The 18,815-nt window shown below is 48.2% G+C and overlaps 1 protein-coding gene across 1 annotated transcript in view; it reads left to right on the forward strand.

The window, feature by feature from the left end:
* The window catches only part of PAPPA (pappalysin 1), a 179,142-nt gene that overhangs the window by 141,938 nt on the left and 18,389 nt on the right, over positions 1-18,815 (forward strand). The window contains exons 15-19 of the mRNA XM_076355185.1: positions 4,227-4,410; positions 6,990-7,200; positions 7,809-7,980; positions 11,367-11,514; positions 14,237-14,346. Coding sequence (XP_076211300.1) covers positions 4,227-4,410; positions 6,990-7,200; positions 7,809-7,980; positions 11,367-11,514; positions 14,237-14,346 — 825 coding nt within the window. The remainder of the gene's footprint in view (positions 1-4,226; positions 4,411-6,989; positions 7,201-7,808; positions 7,981-11,366; positions 11,515-14,236; positions 14,347-18,815) is intronic.

The following is an 18,815-nucleotide window of genomic DNA, read 5'->3' on the forward strand; positions in this document are numbered from 1 at the left end:
AAATCTTCTTAACAGTTTCTGCACCTTCTGGCCTCTGTGTCTTCTGAAGTCACCATTTTAATCAGTCTTAGGGCAAAAAATTCATTCATCTCTGCTCTCTGAGAAGCTCCCATTCCCAAATTCTGTTAAAACTCCATAAAATCACCAAACCCTAAAAACCGTCAGCACTATGTGCAGTAGAAACTGTTTGCTGTTTGAAAATAAAAAAAAGCTGAGCTGTTTACAGACTCTTGGGTTCTCTCTCATCCTCATTTAGGGACTTCAGCAACAACAACAAAAAAGGGTTTGCATAGTGATGGAGCAAAATCCTTCATGTATCTTTCTCACAAAGAAGATCTCGGGATGTTTTCATTCCCCCCCGATTTCTTCCCACCCCCGTGACAACTCCATCGCTCTTTCTTCTCTTCTCCCCCTTTTCTCCCTTTGTCTTTCACTGCTTTCCTCCCCCTTGTCCTTCGCTGAAAGCCCTGCTCATTCAGTTACTTGTTGTCATCTCTCCTTGAAGCTACCACCACTGCTGCTCTGGTCAAGAGGTGTTATTTAAAACCCAGCAGCTCCCTAATGTTGTGCAAAGGCATCATCAATCATGCCAGGAAAAGAAAGCACGGCTCATGTGGGTTCAATTAGAGGCACAGTAGTGGGCAGAAGTGGAAGAATACTTAGAGGGGAGGGCACAGCTGTTCATTTTTAAGGAGAGGAAACTTCACACGTGAAGCATCGCTTGAAGAAGGAGCCGGCTGGGATCTTGGGCAGCAGGAAGGAGACATGAATTCTCCCAGGCTGTTAAAAGTCCCAAGAAACAAATCTTTCTGGCACCAGATTTGTTTAAGTTTGCATCCTCTTCACTGTACTGCACACTGTATCTTTGGAGGCCCTTTTTTCCCCCCCCCTCTTTTCTCCTCCTTTCCCGCCCGCCCTCCCTCCTTGCGTAAGCCTCTTTGGAAGGCAGGACATGAAGGGAAGCGGTTGCTGTGATGCCAGTCAAAGCAGCACAAAGTGCCCAAAGTGACAGCTAATAAACCAGATGAGAAAGCCAAGTGCTTCGTATGGACTGCTGTGAGCTGGGTGACCTTGTCAGATCAGACAGGCGAAACAGGCGCGTGCCTGCTCAGGCTTCAGGTGGGAGATGCAGATGCTGCCAGAAAGACCCAGGGCCGGATCCAAAGGCGGCACTGCTCAGGCTGTCGATTGGAAATACCCCCGAGGTGCAGCGTGGTGCTGGGGAGAGCCGGGCTCCTGCACCGCAGCCTGGGGTCCTGCCCTGCAATGATCCCACCTTCAGGTGGGACACTGCAAGAGGGAGAAGCTGAAAGCTGGTGGGTGCCATCTGCAATAATTTCCGTGTTAGGCTTCTCCTCTGTGCTTGCAGTCAAAGCCACTAGTCTTTGTCTCCATTGCGGGGAATGTTCTCTGTTATGTTCTGCTTGCAGAAATGCATGTGCTCCTATTGCTTGAAGTGATGACATGATAGACATACTCTAAAATGTGCCATTATTATGTCTGACCTTGAAAACCTCAGCTTCTATCATACAAAGTGTGGAACAAATTACTGGAAAAAGCTGAGAAGCCGGGGTCTTACCCACATGGGCATAGCTTCTCTGCATGCCAATGGCCTTGCCAGTGTGCCAGGAAGAGGAAAAGCCATAGGGGTCCGGAAGAAGGTGACTCTTCCAGATTTAGTTAGTGTTTTTGTTGGGAAGGTACCATGGGGAAAAACCCAGAGGTGAAAACGTGGAGAGACTAATTTTTTTTTCACATCAAGGTCTAGAACAGGGGCAGAAATAAAGTGCAATGGGAGTATAGCTCTAATGAGGGATCTCTTCCACGGAGGGGTGGACCCAGGCACGTTGCATTTCCAGCAGGCTGTAGTGTCCTGCAGCTTTCTGCTAACAAAGACCACGGCTGCAGCTGAAATGCTCTCACAAGTGTTAGCTTGGGCAAAACGTTCTTGCCCATTTTCTGTAAGGTGTGACTGTCATGCACAGATGTTGCTTCTGTTTAAATTCTTGTGTCATATTCCAGATTCTGAATTTGCACTGTTTATTTAGTGCTCTGTAGAGGTACATCTGATGTGCAACCCCTGTCGTTAGAGAAACTCCCTTGTGCACCATACTGTGTCTCAGCAGCCAGTATCAGCTAGTAGGAACAATCATTTATTCCTGAACTAGATCACACCAACACTAATAATTGAATTCTTGGAGTTGAATCTCCTATCACTGATAGAGCTTCCCTGTGCTCAGCGTGGATCCAGCATCCAGTGCAAGACTCGCATCTTTTCCGTAACATTTGGATAGTCCCTGACATCAATAGCTTGGCTTTATGTTTTAACCTCCTGCTGCCGAGGTGCCCAGCAGCCACGGTGCTGGAGTGTTATTTGATGATAGCATCTGTTAAGAGAAGTGGAGGCTTTGCTGCATGCTGGAGCAGCCCAGCCTGGAGTGCAAACGTGGTGGACATGGAAATATGCTGTATCATCCCTTCTCCTGTGCCCATCACACCGCAACTTTCTGGAAGCACAGGCATCTTCAAGTCATCAACTGTCTACAGAATTTTCTACTTTGTAATGGTGCAGATATTCTGATAAGCAACAAAGGCAGAATTAATAGCCGCTGGGGAGCGAAGTGATTGGGAATGAGACCACAGAGTGTCACTTCACCTGAGCGCTCCGAGAATCCCAGAATGTGCTACTCTAAATTTGTAGAAAAGACATTTTTTTCCATCAGCAGTGCTCCCTGTTTAAATAAACTCCACAGTCTAGAAAAGGGGTTTTGTGCCCACTTGGGAAGTGTCCAGTTTCTCGGCTCTGGGACTGCTTTTTCCATTCTGAATGCAACCATATATCAAAGGGAGACAGGTCTGAACTTCTGTTGAAACCATTAGGGTGTTTTTGCGAAAAGGGAATCCAGGTCCCTTTGATGTGTGCTAGAAAAATTCCCCTTCCTTTTATAAACCCAGATCAGTGGTCGGCGGTGCAAATCTCCTGTGAGCGTCCCAGCCCTGAATAAAATATTCCCTGGAGGCAGAGGAGTGCTGCTGTACGGCTTGGTCAGATTCCTCGCCAGTATCTTCCCCTTCTCGTGTTTGGGTTTCTCACATTTCTTTTTCTTCTGTCCCTCTCTTTATTCTGGTATGTAGGGAGGAGTCCTACTTTCAGATTCTTCACTTCTAGTTTTTAATAATTTTCCCTTTTTAATTAGAAAGTGGATATGTTGTTTATTCTGTTCTCTTTGCCAACATCTGTTTGTCCTTCGGTCACCCAGTAAATTCTTCATCTTAGCTTTGGACGGGTGGCTCCTTTACCTCCCCCCCCTTTTTTTTCCTCTCTCCCTAGCACTTCAGGATTTCAATCTGCTGCATTGTTTGGATTATTCCTCAAATCTGTAGAAGTATACCTTCTGTGTAGCTATGACAGGAGAGTGACATTAGGGAAGTCAGCACAGGCACTGACTCTGCGTTCGACCTCTCAAGTGCCAGGTGGACGTACGGGCAGGATGCTCTTCGGTCTGTCCATTGCAAACTCCTCCAGGAAAAAGTCTGTCTCTCAGGCATGTGTGTCCCCGGTGCCAGGGCAGCAGGGCCCTGATTTCATTTGAAGCCTCGGGGCACTCTGGTAGTGGAAGCCGTAACAGCAGCTGTCGGTATCTGAACACAGTGTTGACGTGGCCCAGGCCACCTCCCTTGGTACCCCAGTCCAAGGGCGACTGCCACCTCTTGGGAGAGCCTCGGATGGGAGTCCCAAATGGGTTCATGTCAGGCTGGCTTTTACTTCAAACCCAACAGTGAGTTCGACTACTCAGAAATACATGGGGATCCCCTTGGAGTGGCTGTGTCACTGCAAAGGTGACAGGGATCAGGGATAGCTGTCAGCTCCAAACAGCTCAGACTTGCACGCTCCTTTCTGATCACAGGGCAGAGCAGCCAGGCTTCCCGGCTTGTCTCAGGAGGCGATGCAGACAAGAGTTGAGATTATTTGTAGTGCTCCACTCTTTATATTGAAGCACTTTGGTGTCTCACCCCAGAGGTGACCGAAATACATCCTGGTTCTCTGACACTGTTTCTTGTGGGACCTTGGTGTTCTTAGTAGCTGCTGTCCAAATGATGATGGTAGTGATCAGGCCCAGTTTTGCTTAACTTGTGAGCCAAAATAATGGCTGTTATTAGGCTTGGAACGGTTTTGATCTCTCCCTCGCTGGCTGTGGTGGCTGTAGGCACGTGTCTTTTTCCAGATGGAGTCCAGCATCACCATGACTTGCACGGATGGGAAGTGGAACAAGCAGGTGACCTGCGAGCCCGTGGACTGCGGTGTCCCAGACCAGTACCATGTCTACCCAGCCACCTTCAACTGCAGCGAAGGGACCACCTTTGGCAAGAAATGCTCCTTCACTTGCCGACCTCCTGCTCTTCTGAAAGGTATCGGAGGCTGTCTGTGCAGTGACCTGGGAGTAGCTGCACAGCTAACACAGACTGTTCCTAGTAATATATGTTACTGTTGCTGTTATTTTAGAATTATTCATGATATTTTTAGTATGAAGAATTATGAGGCTTTATGGGAAGGTTTATTTATATTAGAAGTTAAGTTCCTTTGCATCTCTCTATTACCTTCCTTTGACCTTTCCTTGATCACGGCTGGCCAGGCAGTAATGACAGTGAATATTGCTTCCATACAACCAAAACATGGAAGAGTCATGGGGATAAATCAAATTGAACTCTCTCATCTTCTTTCCCATGCCTTCTCTGTTTTCTGTGTCTGTCTCCCTTCTATGCCTCCACCATGTATTTGGAAAGGCAGGAGAAGACTGAAAAGTCCCATGTCCCAGTGACACAGTCCCCCATCACTGTTTTTCCTAATCCACCCATCACTTCTCTCCTTTTCCACACTCATCTTGCTCTACCTCTGACCTTTCTCTCCTCTTCTTGTTTGGGACTCTCTACAATTTTTTTTTCTTAAAAATAACACACTCTGCTGCCTTCTTTCCTTTTCTCCCCCATCTTCTTCCCTGCTGCTTTTCTGCTAGCATCCCCATCATCTTCTCAGCACCATCAACTCTTCTGCTCAGTGTAACATTACCCTTTTCGATCTGGTCCTCCGGAAACAAGAAAAGATATCATTGTTAATTTGAAGGAACATTAGAGCCAAATTAACTTGTCATCTTGCAGTGGAATAATCTTAACTGCTGTTGTCAACTGAGGTTCAAATATGTGGTATCACCTTTTCTGCTAGGATTCATTGCAAACCCCAGAAGAGGCATGGGAAGTATTCTTCATTTCAGTGAAAGGATATGTTGATTTCTTCATGTATAACCAAATTATGTCATTCATTTAACTCCGACTTAGGAGGGTAACCACAAGTGAAAGTTAAGACTACTCAAAGGGGAGATTTCTATCAAAGACTTCCCTTTTTCTGTTCATACACTCAGAGGGTCATCTTCAACAAGAGGTGTTTTTTCATTGAAAATGCCTGGAAGTTTTTTGAGGGGGCAGTGAAAATAAAGATATTTATCATGACCAACAAGAGCTTCAGCTGATGACTCCGGCGGGGGTAGCTGGAGGGATGATAACCAAGCCCCAGGTCAGGGGGTGCAGCTGTGATGTGCAGCATCACTTCACTTTTGTCCAGAAACCCTGTGAGCTGTGAGGTAAAGGCACCGTTTGGTGTACAGCCATCGGTGATGACTAATAGATGTTGCCACTAAGCTTCTGGAGAATGGCGTTCGAATGACTCATGCCTAATTCAATCACTGACGTCATGACAGCCACTGTTGGTAATGTCACAGCTTATCACTTTGCAGTGGCAAGTATGATATCACCACGGCTGGTCTGCAGAGCTGCTGCGTGAGTCAGAGCAGAGGAGCATGCTGGTGCTCTAGAAAGAGCTCCCTTCTGCACAGAATACCTCTGCAATCATCTGCAGTTGGGGAGGGGAGAGAGAAAGCTGGGGCTGATTTAATGCGGCTTCTCTTATCTTTGTGGGTAGGGCAGGAGGGCTCCTCCACATACCTTCCTGAGCCCTCCAGAGCCTTTTGTTTTCTTCTTCTTTGAATTCCAGCCTCATGCCCCGGCTCTCTTCCTTCCCTCTCAGAGAGGTGGCATTGCTCTGGGGTTAGCAGTTTGTCAGTATTATTTTGGATAACTCGAAGCTGGCTTACTGTTGAAAATATGCCTTGTGGGTTGAGAAGAGTTCCTGCAGCAATGCTCGGGGATTTCAATAGAGTATTAGGGATTTTTGAAGGGTTAGTGGCTCATAGCTGTGCTTTGTTTCTTAGGAAAAGCTTATTCCTTTTCAACATACAGTATAAAATAACAAAGAATGTAAAATACACTGAGACTAGGCTACTTTTAGCTTAACCTTCTGAAGTCAAGTAGGTCGTAGCAGAGGCAAATAGATCTATTGTACCTTTTACCTTTGAGGTGCTGGCCAAGAAAGCTTCCTAAGGAAAATGAGTCTCTAATGAGTATTATGAATCGTATTTATCACAGTAGTCCCCAAGGACTGAGAGTCCCCAGCTGAGAATGGCTCCTCATTGTGTCGGAGTAGTGACTCTAATACTAACAGATGCTGCTCCAAAAGGCTCAAAATTGAAATAAAAAGGACAGATTCAGGTTAGAGATATAACACAGAAGCAGAATGAAGAATGTAATGGCACCAAACCCTCTGTTAATGCCATGACTTTGGAGAGGAGGGGGTTGATGTAGGAAGCAAGCTTCCTTTCAGGGAAGAACAAAATAAGGAAGAGAAATACAAAAGATTACAAAGCCAGTGTGGTTTCCCCTATGCTATAGCATTTCCTGAAATAAGCACCGTCTGCCTGTCATCTGAAAACGGAGTTCTTAATGATTTAATGCCATCATCTAGAAAGAGAAAATGCATAGGACATACACAGTTGAATTTGTCAAACCAACTGAGGTGGCTTTTGATATATTATGGGTGTAACGACATTTCAGAAAAAATAGTCCTGCTGAACGTTGTTAACTTTGCTCTCTGTTCTTAGGAAACAACAGCAACTTGACCTGCATGGAGGATGGGCTGTGGTCCTTTCCGGAGGCCCTGTGTGAGCTGATGTGTCGAGCACCCTCCATCGTCCCTAATGCAGATCTCCAGACTACTCGTTGCCGAGAAGATAAGCACAAAGTGGGCTCATTTTGCAAGTACAAATGCAAACCAGGTTATCATGTCCCTGGATCCTCCAGAAAAGCAAGAAAGTACGTGAAAGAGTAATGCCCTGCAGTCAGCATGATTCAGAAAGCCATGAGTTAAAATGATTTCGGGAAAGGGATGGGCTGTTTATAACAGACTGTATGTGCTGTAGGGAATATCACTGAGCAATTCCTTCATGCAGATAGTTGTGCAGTTTCAAGGGGATTTAGGCACCTCGCTCGCTTAGGCTTCTTTGAAAATCCTAATCAGTGCTCAAAAAACAGACCTTACCTTAGAAATACCCCTTTGATTTGCAGCCTGGGGAGTCCCCTTTGAAACTCTGCAGGAAAGGGTTAGTGCTATCGTATACTTCTGACTCTGCACAAACCCACTTCAAACCAACCACAGCCCACAAGCCTGGGAAGTGGAGTTTTTGGGAGACGTGTCCAAGGCCAAAAGAGGAGTTTAGGCTGGGCAGCTCAAAGTTGGCTTTGCAAATAATTGTTATTTTTGCTCAGAGACCTCATGACGCAGATTCACGACTTGTTCCCCAAGTGTTAAAAGCTCAAGCACACCCATCCCCTGCAACCTGCTAACAGGGCTCAGAGGCTTTAGAGGCTCTTAGCTGACTCAGCCACTCACTAAATGGTCTTGTTTTTCTCTGCACAAAAAGGCGAGCCTTTAAGATCCAGTGCACGCAAGACGGCACGTGGCTGCCGGGTGCTTGCGTGCCTGTTACCTGTGACCCTCCGCCTTCCAAGTTTCACGGGCTCTACCAGTGCTCCAACGGCTTCCAGTTTAACAGCGAGTGCCGGATCAAGTGCGAAGATGATGACAATCAGTCGGTGAGTCTCTCTTACCGAAATTATCTCGGGCCATACAAGCGTGGTTTTATCATATGTTCCCTGAGGACTCTGATCTTGGAGGGGCTGAGCGCCATTGAGCTCTTCTGAGACCAGAGACAGAGAAATGGAGAAGGGAAATACATAATTAAAGGAGAGGGAGAGAGCTACTGCAGAGAGCCTGGAAATACTATTTTTATGATAGTAGTAATAGTATTAACTATTACCGGTAGAGGACTAGCAGTGAGTGACTTACTGTTTCCGGACAATAAGTGGCTGAAAAATCTGCCTCAGTGGCTCTATGATCTAGCTAGAAAATAAGGAGTAACGAATGAAAGTAAGTAGGATATGAGTTACCTACACTTGTCCTGTTTGTTCATTCCGTTTTACCTTGCTTTTCTCTCCAGTTCTTTTTCTCGTCATCATTATATGTATGTGTGCCATATGATAATTTAACTTTATAGGGATTACAACCATTCAGGTGAACTGTCTCTAAACTTTCCTGTTTTTCTGGCTGTGAAGGTGTCATTTGGCATCGGGGTCAGATCCTCATCTGGCATAAATCAGAGTGTTGCCTTTGACTTCCTAGAAGCGGTGTTCACTGATACGAGAAGGTCTGGCCTTTAGTATCTTGTTTGAAATGCTTAGTTTTCCTCACCAGAGGTAATTATAGTTTGTGAGGTAAATAACTTCTCCCAGAAGTGCTGCTGCTACTTAATACACTTGGGAAGAGAAAGTGGGGATGTAGAAGCTGCTGCTACTACACGCAGTGCAGAGAGCAAGGGAGTGCTCTGTCAAAGGCCTTTTAATATCATTCCAGATTCTAAGGACATATTAAAAGGCACCAACCCTGCCCTAGGGCCAGTGATCTGAAAGACACCTCTGATACCTGCTCCAAATATTAAAAGCCAATTGCTGCCCCCATTCCCTGCCAGGTTGGCCTGCCCTCTTCACGGGGACAACAGGCAGAGCCCTGGGGTTTTGCATCAGGGCACCTGAAAAAGGTTTCCTTGTATAAGACTTACGAGAGGTTACAAGCCTTGTGAAATGAGAAGTTGCATGCCTGGGTGCAGTTTGGGTGCGCGCTCTGGGATATGGCATCTGTGGCTTTGTGCATCTACCACTTGTTCAGACCGGTCAGCGTGGCTGAAGATGTATACCATCGCTGCCATGCAGAGAAACTGGGGCCACCAGGGTAACAACACTGGTATAACGGGTTTGTGTTTGCTTTTAAATGAGCTGGACGTGAAGAGGAGCAAGCAGTGGAGTCAGGGTTGCAGCAATAATGAAGTGAGCTGTGGAAAGAGAGATATAGCTATGTCTCTATTCATGGTAAGGAAGAGTGTAGTGACTGTTCAGCTGCAAAAGCACCTTGAGCAAAGGAGCAGATAACATCTTGAGAAAGGGATTTGCAGAGAAAGGTATTTCCAGATATCCCAGAAAATGGACTACAGAAAAAGAGGGAGGACTCCTGGCACAAGCCAGAACCACTTGAGAGGTGTTAATTATTTAAGGATTAAACCCCACTAAGTCTCTCTCAGCTATATAAGGTGATAATGCACGTTGGATCCAAGCAAGAAACCCAGCAGGGATTTTCACAAGAGATTTTGCAGGTCAGGGAATGATGGACAGTATGTTACTATAGCAATGGATATCCTGGGATCTCTGAGTATGTTGCAGAAACTATACAACAGTACCCTCAAGCACAGCCAGCTCCAGGAACATAAATCAGGTTTCATGGCTCACCTTTAAAAATCATGCTTGAACCCTGGCATGCAAATTGCAATGGAAGAGCAGCACACTTGCTAAAACAGCAAATTGTGCTCAATTATCACTTAGCGATCTCTTCCTGAATTTGTCACCACGCTGAAAGATCATTACTCAGCTGTACATATGGCATCTCTTAATCACCAGGAACGTAATGGTCATTTAAGCAGGTACCTCCCCTGGCACCCAGAACAAGGGTCTTCTGTTTCTGAATATTGTGCACAAATCATATGAATAGTCAGATCTAAATTAATCAGTCTCTGCCAAACTGGCCCTTAGGTGAGAGTCACCAAGCTGGATCACACCCTGAGTCCATCTGGTCCATTATCCTTTCATATGATTTTCTTATTACTTCTGGCAATGGCCAGATGTCTAGAGAAGGGGAAGCAGGTCCCACGCAGTAGTCTGCTGATAAGACCACTTTGCATCTCGCTAAACATTGTGTTCATCAACAAAGCTGAGCAAAAAAAGCATTAGGATATTAAGAACAAGGCTAACACTGAAGGCTGTGCAATCTTCCACGCCGGTACCAGGAGCTTGTGCAGATCCCTGTGCAGCAACGGGTGTGCGTCGTGGGGAAGAGCTCCTGAGAAAAGTTGAGCAAGCCCTGCTGGATAGACAGCACACTAAAGGATCCCCAAAGATATCCAGTACAGTCTCCAAAAGCAGGGTGGGTAGATTGCAGGCAACATGCCCAGCATGTAAAATGGGCGAGGAGAAGCAGAGATCCTGCATGGTTCTCCCACCCAGCAAGGCCCCCACGGGAGGTTTGGAGCCCAGCCACACCTGACATCCTCCTGTTGAATGTCTCACATTACCCCATGGCAGTTAGGCTCACAGATCCTGCAGAACAGCTTGCGTAGAAATCCCCAATGCCATGAGGATAGATCTGACAAAAGATTGCCTGTGCACTCCTTTCTTGTTTCTAAAGGGCATGATATTTCCCCTCGGACTTTGGTATTCATTCTTCAGTATCATACAGAGAATCTTTTCTATAAGAGAAATGTCATATTCTATTCCTTGCCCATTCCCACACCAGAGGATTTTTTTCTCCTTTCCACCTGCCTCTGTGCGCATCTGTCTCAGCCTCTTCGCTTGCTGCCACTCAAGGCAGCCAAGCTCTAAAGAGCACGTTCGGCCCTGCTAAGCATCCCTGCTCGTGTCCCGCCTTCCTTCCTCCCTCCTTCAGATGGCCATTGGGGATTCTTTCTTTTTCGAGACAAAGATGATGCAGCTAGTTAGAAAATGGGAAGAGGGAAAAGGTTGCGTTCAACACAAACCTCTCAACAACAAGAAAGAAGGCAAATGGGGTGAATGCACCTTTATCGCAACTGGAGTGGGTCTATTTTAAGGTAGAGACCTTGCAAGGGCCTTCCTTGTAAAGACATTGCATTGCACAGAAGAGGCACATGTGTGCGTTTGTATGCCATGCAGGTTTCCTTTTTTTAATTCTTTGGAAGAAAACTCCTTTTTGCCCCCCCGGGCTGGCAGTCCCAACTGGGGGCTCTTCCAGCTCCAGCAGAACTTTGCTCCCAGCTCAGCTCTGCCCGCTTCTCACTTCTCAGCCTGTCCTTGCTGTTGTTTTTGTGACCATCCTCGTTATCTCCTTCTCTCATTCCCAGGGCCGTGGAAGCAATGTGATTCACTGCCGGAAGGATGGCACCTGGAGCGGCTCCTTTCATCTCTGCAGGGAAATGCAGGGCCAGTGCGCACTGCCCACGCAGCTCAACAGCCACCTGAAGCTGCAGTGCGCCAGCGGCTACGGCATAGGTTTGTGAGCATCAGCCCCGGCCGTCTGCCATGGGGGGATGTAGCTCAGATGGGGGTGGGGAGCAATGGGACAGGAGACGAGGAAGAGGATGGGAATGAGAGGGAGGAAGGAAGGAGCCTGCAGTCCTTGAAGTCACCTTCTCCTGTGGACCTGTTTCCCTGAGTGAGAGGCAGCAGCCTCTATGGGAGGCTTTTCAGGGAACTACTTTTAGGAAACATGAAGCTTTGAGAGGCCAGGTATCATGTAACATGCTCTGATTGCCTGCTCCTTGCAGCGTTTCCAGTTTCATCGTGTCCCTTCTCAGCCAGCTGGTTTTAATGGGCAGCCAGCAAGCCAGACTACGCCAGAGACACATCCAGTCCTCAAAATACAGGGAGAGATTGTACCTGCATTTGCTCTTACGCTTTTGTAATATCCCGCTCCTTCAACCACACGCACACATGCCCACCCCAGAGGCTGAAAGGCGGGAAGCTGGCAGGGAAGCGCAGAATCAGGAAAACTCAGGTCTCTCCAGAAAGAATATGAGAACAGCTGAGCATCCCCTCTGGTATGACAGTTGTTTAGGAGCTGTTGTAAGGGTATGTTTTCCCCCTTCCTTCTGGGGTGCCTTGTCACTCTGCAAGGGGTGATGAGCATTGGGGTGCTTCCTGTGCTCAGCTTTGCTTTGTGTCACCCAGGCAGAGGCAGGGATAGACTACACACTGAAAATACACTGTATTGTATTTTCAGCCCCTGTTCTTGAGGTCTCCCTGCTGTAAGGGCTGAAACAGGAGCTGCACTGGCTGCAGCCCGCACAGACCCACGAGGCCCCTTCCTGCAGCCCCACTCCCAGCCCCTGCCAGCCCCCCCCTCCCTCCGCCTGTCCCTTTGAACTTGGAGAAATTTCCTCGTTGCGTGGCTCCCTCATTATATCGCAGCCATGTGAGGGACCACGAGCCTCCTTGTGTTCCCTCCCCGGGGAGGAGAACACGACCTGGATGAGATCACCGCTCTGTAATGATGCCAATTACAGATCATATATCAAAACAATTCCGACCTGCTCCTTTCCGTAAGCGTAAATAGCGTGGCGGAGCACGGGAGAGCTGGGCGAGCGGGCTGCGGCGACTCTTAATGTGGCGAGGTGTTTTACCCTTGAGACGAGGTTACCTCCCGGGGCTGGCCAGGTTTTTGCAAGGAGAGAAATACCCATTCCCGGTTTGGAGGGGAGCATCTCAGTGCTGGAAACAGGAGGGTCTGCAGCTGCCCGGGCAGCAGGCGCCTACCAGCCCTCGGTCCTGTCCCAGGCCTGCCGGGGCAGCTGTCAGCAGGTGCTGATCCCAGATGCAAGGTCCAGTGGGCCTGATCCTGGGATGGGACCACGCAGCTGTCATGGAGGCAAGGGGGTCGTGGGACGGATCCTCTATGAGAGCGTGGCTCTCGCTGAAGAGGGAGGAAGAGCTCGGCGAGGGCACAGCGGCCGTTGGCTCTTATCCTCAGCAGATGGAGACATACCACACACTTTGTTAGGCTCGCCCAGCACCACCTTTTGGGATCAGGTTGTTGGGGTTTTCTCTTTTTTTTTGTGTTTTTGGAAGCCTGATTGATGTCCTTCTGAGAAGGTGCTCTCCTGCCACTTACTTGCAGTGGGGCTAGCGTCAACAGGCACTCATCCAGCAGGTCCCTGGAGCTGCTACCATATGCACCGGGAAAGCAAAACAAACCCCAAGCGCTCGCTGCCTTGCTGGCTCAACAGCCTGGGTCTGCTCTGCTCCCACTGACTCCTCCATGTGGGAGTACGTGAGAAGGCAGAAGCAGGTGAGGAAAATAATAGTATCCAGTCGTGGTCACTATGAATCCCACACACCTTAGGTAATTCCTCAGACACCTAATCTGCCCTTCCAAGCTGAGGTGTGTGTTGAGCCAAAGGTTCAGCTCTCCAAACCAGTGCGGAGATTAATTCCTCCCCCAGCGCTGACTGGAGTGCAGAAATCTTAATGACACGTTTGCAGCAGCTGTGCCATTCAAGAGTGATTTTCCAGGGGGGAAATGGTAATGGTCCAACACACTAGGGCTTACGGTTGTGTCACCACAGGGCTCTGGGATATTGCTGCAGAGCATCGCAGCATGTTTTAATAAAGAAAGGACAGGATTCCCACTGGGCATGACAGTTAATCAGAGAAAAAGCAGGTTTATGTGTGAACAAAGCCATCATTACCTCTCTGCGTACTTCTTATCGACTGTGGGACTTAGGTGATAGCTCGTCTGCAATATCATTAGGCTTGGTCACCCTCCGAAAGATTATTATTGAAGGTCTGTAAATTTGGCAGATCAAACGGTAGGTTTTTGTCATGTCATAGGTGAGATGAGTTCGACAGCCTCTGCTTAATCAGTCCCATTGCTTGAAAGAGCAGTTGAAATGGAAAAACCTTCACATTTTCTTGATGATCTAAAAGTGCAAAACCTGACCCCCTTCTTGGGGTTAATAGCCAGAGAAATACCTAGATATGCAGCTCATACAAAAGGCCCTGGAATATCTGCCACCCCCACGGTCTCCTGCTGAGATGCAGGGTTGTACTCAGCATTTCATGTGTGGCTAGAAGATATGTGATAGTTATGGTTGACTGCTAATTGCAATTTAGGAAAAATGAGCCCTAATTCTGTCCTTCAGCTGGAAGGATGCTGAAAGGGTCAGAAGCTGCTTGCTTTATCCTTTAGCTTTATCCTCTCTTGTGTTTTGTGCAGGCGCAGAGTGTACCACCTCATGTCTGGATCACAGTCACGAGCCCATCCTCCTGCGTGTGAATGAGACTGTGCAAGACATCCAGCACTGGATGAACCCTCAAAGAGTGAAGGTCAGTGCCTGATGATTTCACTAACTAGGTCCCTTGTTGCATGTTTATGTGCAGTGAGTGAACACCGTTACCCGCGGTTCGTTCAATGAGGGGAATACATGGGGAATTCTGCCCTTTCGAAGAGAATTCCTGATTTTTATTGTGTCTTTGCATGTTGTTCTGGTAACATGGTGGCTTTCTCTCCAAGTTGCTTTCTCTCTGTGATTTCCCAGTGAAAGTCAGTTCAAGGTAAAGGCCCCACATCGGTGTGCTCAGATCCGCCCAGCACCTACAGTGGGTCTGAGCTAGAAACATGATTCATTACACAGGAAGATGTGATGGACAGTGAGAGAAAGGGCACTGGCCAGGTTTTATTTTCTTCCTCCTGTTCAGTATTTTGCATTCTTTGGGTGGCAGGGCTGGATTTTTCTGCACTGCTTTTGGATGACAAAAGAAGCTGATACAGAAGGTATTTCATTTCCCCAACCAGCAGAGCTGGCTGAGTCCTCCCCCCGCCCCTTCGCCCACATGCGAGAGATGCCTGCTCAGCACAGCCCCTTCCAGAGGTCACCACTTCTTCCTCCTGCCTGCTGCAAATGCACAGGCAGCACTAACCGTTCACGGCACTCTGTCCCGTGTGCCCTCCAGCACACGCCAGCATCGGTCTGCCCTGATGGGGACATGCACACCCATGTACAGTGCCTTGCACACACGCTCACCCCTGCACACACGTGCCACTTGCAGCAAATAGCTGCTCGGTTTCATGCCTACACTGGGATACCTGTGGGAGACACACTCATCTACCTCTTTCTGAAAACCCTCATGCCATCTACACAAATGTGCCCTCCTGCCTAGAAACGCGTGTAACCAGGCGCTTGTGCCTACGCAGTATTTCTGCAGGTGTAGATGTTTATCGGGACATGCTCAAGTGCATGTCGGAAGACGCTGGCACATCACGTGTCACCAGGGTGCAGGTTGCTGGTGGTGCTTGAGCAAACACTGTCGGCTTTTGTATACTTGGCCCTGGCATTGCAGGAGTCCGTTTTACACACTTGAACTCCATTTAGGAGGAGAACAAGCAGCCAACACAGTCCCAGCATGTCCTGAGCAGCTTTGGCAGTCTATTTGCTTCTCTACATGCCTAAATATGTACCCACGGTTTGGGATTTTTGAAATCTGGCCTTGGCTGTGGGTAGCGAGCCTCTCCAAAAATCTCCGCCACTTTATACTTCCCTGTTTCACACGGAGCAATAGAATAAATCCTGGAAAGGGGTGGGGAACCGAAGTCCAGAGAATACGACAAGCTCGCAGTGTCCTTCCCAGCTTCCCATTCACTCCAGACGCTGAGATTATATTACTGCCTAAGCCTAGGCTTTGCCAAGTTTCTAGCATGAAACATAAAGAAAACCCCTATCTCTGTATTAGGGGCAATTTCTCACTGGCCCTTTCCCGAGTGCTAGACTTTAAAGTGGTTTTGTAATTCATGGTGAAATAAAGTGACAGCTTCCCTCCCGTTCTCTGCTGTGCTCCTTCGTTTATTGATGTGGGTACGCAGAGGGAGCTGTAACGAGTTTGATACCTGCAGGTCTCTGGAGGGCTCATTAGGCAGCAGGGAAAACATATAGTAGTAAAGGGGGAGATGAGGGGAGTGAGGGATGGAGGAGAAATCATGGTTTCCAAGGGTACAGTGGTAAATAAGACCTTTTTTGCCCTGATGGTGAGGATCTTGCAAGAGCTTTAGGCTGCAAGCAGATACAAGTTTGACCCCACAAACACTGTGTAACTAGAGGGTGAGATTTGGGCTTGAAAACTTGTGTTGGGACGTGGAGGGGAGCCTTTAGGAGGCGAGCAGGATGATGCTGAGACATGCTGGAGGGGACTTTTTTGGTAGCTGTAAAACATCCATCTTACTCAACTCTCCAGATAAGAGGATGTCACCGACAGGGAGCGGTGCCTTGCAGGGTGCCACTGAGGAAAATGCTGCTGCTGGTGGGACCGGGAAGACCCTGGAGAGACGGGACTGGGATGCCTTAGGGGAAGGTCCCCATGGCAATGTGTTATATATCATTAATAATATGTGTCTCTATTTACGGTCAGTGACAGCTTGCTGTTGTGCCATACGAGTAAAGCGAGCAGCTGGTTGCATTTACACGGCAAGTCTTTGTGGATCTGAAAGTACTTGAATGACGCAAAGGAAACACTTTTAGTTACTTAATTTCAGGCACAAGTAATGTACCAATGAGTGCAGTATGAGAAGCAGATAAAGGCAGGACCGATCTCTGGAGCTTACCTTTGAGAGGACAGGCACAGATAAAACACAGGGAGAGCCGGCAAGAAAAAAAAATATTTGTGTGTAGCTGCTCAAGCAACAGATGTTATGGAAGCGAAGTGGGAAGAGGGAACCGTCCCTCCTCTGGGGGTTTAGAGCAGAGCTGTGCAAATCACTTGATTTTTCGGTTTGCTGGAAGTTCTGACAAATTAAAAAAAAAAAGTTTTCTCCTAATCAAAGTGACTTTTTTGTTGTGATTTTTGGTGAACCAAAAAATTGGAGAAGAAACCATGTTGGTTGGAACATAACATAGCATTTCATTTCCAAGGATTTTTTTAAACTTTTTGTTTAATGAAAATGAAAAAAACTGAGAAATTAAATGTCCTCTCAAAGGAACAACAACAATAGAGATTTCATTTTGAAGAGTGTCTAAATGTTACTGTGTTTTTCAGAAGTGGTTTAGGCTGAGTTGCTTTGTTGGGTCTGAAACAGTTTGCCAAAATCAGTGCAAGTTGGCAGTGTCTTCCAAATCAGTATTTTCAGCAGGAAAAAAAAAAGATCACCTGAAATCTTCTGTGTGTCTGTTGTTCTGCAGTGGGCCGTGTTCGGAGCAACCATTGCTGTTCCCATGATTTCCCATTTACCGTGCGCATGCAAGGGGCAGCGAGCTGTTGAAGACACCTATAGATAGAGCTGCCAAGGCTGACTACGCAGGCAGTGAAGAGAAAAAAGTGAAATATCGCAGAAAGACAGCTTGACAGCTCTTTCCCACTGACTGCAGAGAAACAGGGCAGACACCTGATTTCTTAGGTTGTCTGAATTTGGGTCCTTGCCTTTGTGCTGAGCAGGAACAGGGAATTCTCTCCCCTATTCGTTTAAGCTTTGCAGTTTTCCTCCTGCCTTCCCCTCTCCTCTTTCTGTGAGTGTTGGGCTCATTTTGCAGGCAGGGAAACTGAGTCACAGGGCAGTGAAATGACTTATTGCAGTGTGGCGGCTCAGCGCCCAGGAAGGCAGGACTTCCCACCCTGTCTGTAGCTACAGGAGGAAACAGCCACAAAGCGTCGTGTCTCCCCTCCCTTGGCAGCAGCGGCTGATCCCCTCACCACCGCGACATTAAGCCCACGGCTAATTGTCATGTTCATTTAGTGCCTGAGGAGAGAGTTAGCTGAGACCAGTAGATGCCAGTCCCTGGGCTTTAGCCCTGGGGGACACTTGACCCATCTAAGGTGGAGGAGAGCTCTCCACCGGCCTCTCTTGGGGAAACCTAATCCCCTCTGCAGCCCGCAAATGGTTGACATCATTGTGTTAGTCCCACCGTGGGAGGGAAGCACCGTGACCGGAGGCACTAGGTCTTCCCTCACAAGGAGAAAATGACAGCTTGATTTGCTTTCTTGGCTCTTTGCTACCTACTGTGGGAGCGCATCCCAGTTTCCTCTCCCTTTGCAGCAGATGGAGTCACAGCCACCAAACCGCAGATGTAGCTGGATGGCGTTTCTGGGATGGGGACAGGACCAAAGTCAGTACACCCGGCTGCGCAGCATGGCCTGCGCAGGAGGGCAGCTGTGCTGCACAAGCTGATGTATGAGGGAAGCCAGGGCCATGAGGGCGGCATATGTCACTGCAGCAGCTTGGAGCACGCGGCGGCACAGGGAAGGGATGGGGCTCGCAGAGGCAGCGGCCAGACGGGCTTTGTCCCCCATGCACCGCCTGGCATGTGTCGGATGCAGTCCTTCCATCCACCTCTTACTGCATCCTTTGTTGGCCTTATGAGTCCACCTCCCTTTCTGCGCACACTGGTGCCATCGAATCCTGGTCGCATCCCGCGGTAGTGCTGCCTATATCCCTCCTTGCTTGCTTTTTATACATTTGTTTATCTCAGTTGCCCCATGCAGCACCCTATGGCACCTCTGTGCCTGTTTGCACCGCAAGAGGCAGGAACGATGCCCAGCAATCTGAATCTTCCCCAGTTTCTCAATTTTCCCACTCAGTCTCTCCCTCTACCCACATCCCCTTCTCCCATCCCATTGCACGCCACACACCACAGCAGCAGCCTGAGGGTACAAACGGACTGGGTGGTGGGAATCCAGGGTTTGGAAAACCAGCAGGAGGAGCCAGGACCATGGCCGAGGGCCCTTCCCTGAGCGTACTGTGCTTCCAGCTCCGTGAGCGTTAGCAGGATTGAATTCAGCTGGAGTAGCTCTAAAAGTAACATCTGAGGAGA

The sequence above is a fragment of the Aptenodytes patagonicus genome, chromosome 18 (genome assembly GCF_965638725.1).
Source record: "Aptenodytes patagonicus chromosome 18, bAptPat1.pri.cur, whole genome shotgun sequence".
Taxonomy (NCBI): Eukaryota; Metazoa; Chordata; class Aves; order Sphenisciformes; family Spheniscidae; genus Aptenodytes; species Aptenodytes patagonicus.